Source organism: Hippichthys cyanospilos, chromosome 1 (genome assembly GCF_059441005.1).
Source record: "Hippichthys cyanospilos isolate Australia breed blue-spotted pipefish chromosome 1, RoL_Hcya_1.0, whole genome shotgun sequence".
NCBI classification, from domain to species: domain Eukaryota; kingdom Metazoa; phylum Chordata; class Actinopteri; order Syngnathiformes; family Syngnathidae; genus Hippichthys; species Hippichthys cyanospilos.
In genome coordinates this window covers 20,222,251-20,225,000 of record NC_142369.1, presented here as the reverse complement: position 1 = coordinate 20,225,000, position 2,750 = coordinate 20,222,251, and the positions used below count along the sequence as shown (strand labels likewise).

General features: G+C 50.3%; 1 protein-coding gene across 1 annotated transcript in view; it reads right to left on the bottom strand.

The window, feature by feature from the left end:
• The window catches only part of adra2b (adrenoceptor alpha 2B), a 2,979-nt gene extending 456 nt beyond the window's left edge, over positions 1 to 2,523 (bottom strand). Inside the window, exons 1-2 of the mRNA XM_088419412.1 lie at positions 1,925 to 2,523; positions 1 to 1,508 (exon numbers count right to left, since the gene is read on the bottom strand). The exon at positions 1 to 1,508 is cut by the window's left edge and continues 456 nt beyond it. Of these exons, the coding sequence (XP_088275538.1) occupies positions 1 to 1,483 (1,483 nt within the window). The 5' untranslated portion in view covers positions 1,484 to 1,508; positions 1,925 to 2,523. The remainder of the gene's footprint in view (positions 1,509 to 1,924) is intronic.
• Positions 2,524 to 2,750: the final 227 nt, after the last annotated feature.

The following is a 2,750-nucleotide window of genomic DNA, read 5'->3' as shown; positions in this document are numbered from 1 at the left end:
AGATGACCGGGTTGAGGGAGGAGTTGCAGTAACCGATCCAGAAGAAGAACTTGAAGAGCGGATCTGGGATGGCACAGGTTTCAGGGCACACCGCCTGGAGGGAGTAGGAGAAGAAGAAGGGGAACCAGCAAACCACAAAGACGCCGATGACAACAGCCAGGACAAAAGTAAAGCGTTTCTCTCGGTTGACCATCGCTTTGCGCCGAGCCGCCCCAGGGTTGTTGTCAATTTTGGACTTCCTCCCCGGCACCAGCCGAGACCCCTTTGAAGTGGCCATCATGTTCCTGTAGCGCTTGACAGAACCCGGGGAGTGGATGCCCCCTCCTGCTGGTGAGCCCGGCATGCTGGTGCTGCCCCGACCGCCTCCGTTGCTGGCCTCGCTATCTGTGCTGGAGCTGTCGCCGTTGTTATTGTCGGATTTGCTTTGCTTTTGCCGCTTGAATTTCTTGGCTAAGGCTTTAGTCTTGTTTGGAGCCGATTGAGGTTCAGAGGCGACGGCGGGGGGCGGGTGCAGAGAAGTATCTACGGAGCCGGTGACTGGGCTCATAGCTGGAGAGGGGGGCGGAGGTTGCAGATTATTTGGGTTGGGATCCTGGGACGGTTCTTCCTGCCCTCCTGAAAGGGACGGGGTAATGGCGAGGGTGGGGGGTCTGGCATTCGATGTTTTCTTGGGGGAAGATGTTCTTTCGTCGTCATCCCTGCCGTTGGCTTGCAGTTGCCGCTTGGACTGACTCGGCGTGGCGGCGCCAACTCCGTCCTTGCGGGGTTCCCCTGGCGGGCACCTTGTTCTCTGCTTAGCGATTTGGTAGATTCTTACATAGACCAGGATCATGATGAGACATGGGGCGAAGAACGAGCCGATGGTGGAGTAAAGAATGTACCAGCGCTCGTCGTTTAGCTGGCACTGGGGTCCCCTCTCGCTCGCGAGGTCACCCACCTCTGACTTGTTGAGGGACAGCAGCGGAGGGAAGGAGATGATGGAGGAAATGAGCCACACAACCACGATGGCACATTTGATGCGTTTGGGAGTCCGCTGGCGACCGTAGGTGACCCTGGAAATGGACAGATAGCGGTCCAGAGAGATAGCACACAGGTGCACAATGGAGGAGGTGCAAAAGAGCACATCCAAGGCCAAATAGATCTCACACCACAGGGATTTGAAGTACCAGTAGCCCAGAAGTTCATTGGCCAAAGAGAAGGGGATAATGAGTGTGGCCACCAAAATGTCCGCCGCAGCCAGAGACACTAGGAAGAGATTCTGTGGCCCTCGCAGGGAGTGGCTTGTCAACACGGCGATGATCACCATGATGTTCCCCACAATGGTGAAGACCACCATCAGGGTTATGGCTGTGGCGAAGGCCGCCGTGGCTTCGGGGGAGTACGGCGCCAGCTTGAGGACGCTCTGGTTGCAGGGGACGGAGGCACCGCTCACATTCCAGTTGCTAAGCTCCAAGGAGCAGCCACCCTCCGGAGCAGAGGCCATGCTTTGGTCTCTTCTCCTGGAGTCTCTATGGACAAAAATATTTAGCCCCTTTGAAATGAAATCAACTATTTGAGCTATTATGATGATATCAATGAAATATTACTTAACATGTTTTTACAGTGAACATGTTTTAGCTCACTTATCTTTTTTCTCCCTACAATTTTTCAGAAATAAGGCTTGGAGACACGTTTTTATTTTGTTAAGCAGCGACTAATATTATATCCATATTTCTTGGTTTGTCGGCAACAACAATTGGGAGATATATGCTTTTCAGATAACAGCAACCGTCCATTACTGTCTGCAATGAACTTTTATTCATTTTATTTTATTCATTTTATTCATCAAAGGAAACAGCTCACATTTGAAGATAAATGATCAACATTGGACTGAAGCTGTTTTGCAGACGCCCAATTTCAGTTGTAATCATTTGCAAATGTTTACCTTTGTTGTTGTCGTCTGTGGTTTTTCTCCAAATGTTAGCTCCCTTGCATCCTCCACGACGCGGCTTTCGAGTCCATTGTATGATCACAGAACATGCGTCGGTCTTGTTGCGTCAGGACACCGATTAACGCCTCTTAATGAGAAAAACCCTGACTCCATAAAACACTAAATCTTCCCTGCCACATTTACCGAATCCCGCGTAACTAACTTTGACAGCTTATAAATTATTTTCCTGGGCTAATTAAATATCTGTCGGTATCCAACTGTTGGGAAAAAAGTATTGTCACGTATCTCAGTGCGTCCTTGCTTGCTGACATGCCTCATTTGGGAAAACAACACTTCATAAAAAGTCATTAAAGCTGATACATTACATTATTTACACTCGTTCACGCTAATAAAATAGCAGAACGAAAGGAGTTATTTCGAGTTAGTCCGCTAACTTGATTTTGAGTCTTGCGTCTGGAGCCGCAAAATGCGCAATTTTCACTGGTGAAATCCCATAAAAAGGTCACACAAATTGTTCCTTGTCGCTCCTCTTCTTTTTTCACCCACACCCCGCGCGAGTTGACGCCACGAAGGAGCGGCTGCTATGGCGCGCACCGTCAGGTTCTGAAGCGCATCTTCACTTGAGAAGTGGACCTGAGACGGGTTGCCTCCCATCTCTCTCTCTCTCTCTCTCTCTCTCTCTCTCTCTCTCTCTCTCTCTCTCTCTCTCCTCTTGCGCGTCTTTTTAGAGCGGCAGACGTCACGGCGTAGCTGTAGGCGTCACGGGATCTTAAATCGTTCCCGACGAACCCCCCACTTCCCTTCACAGAGCCGCTTTCTC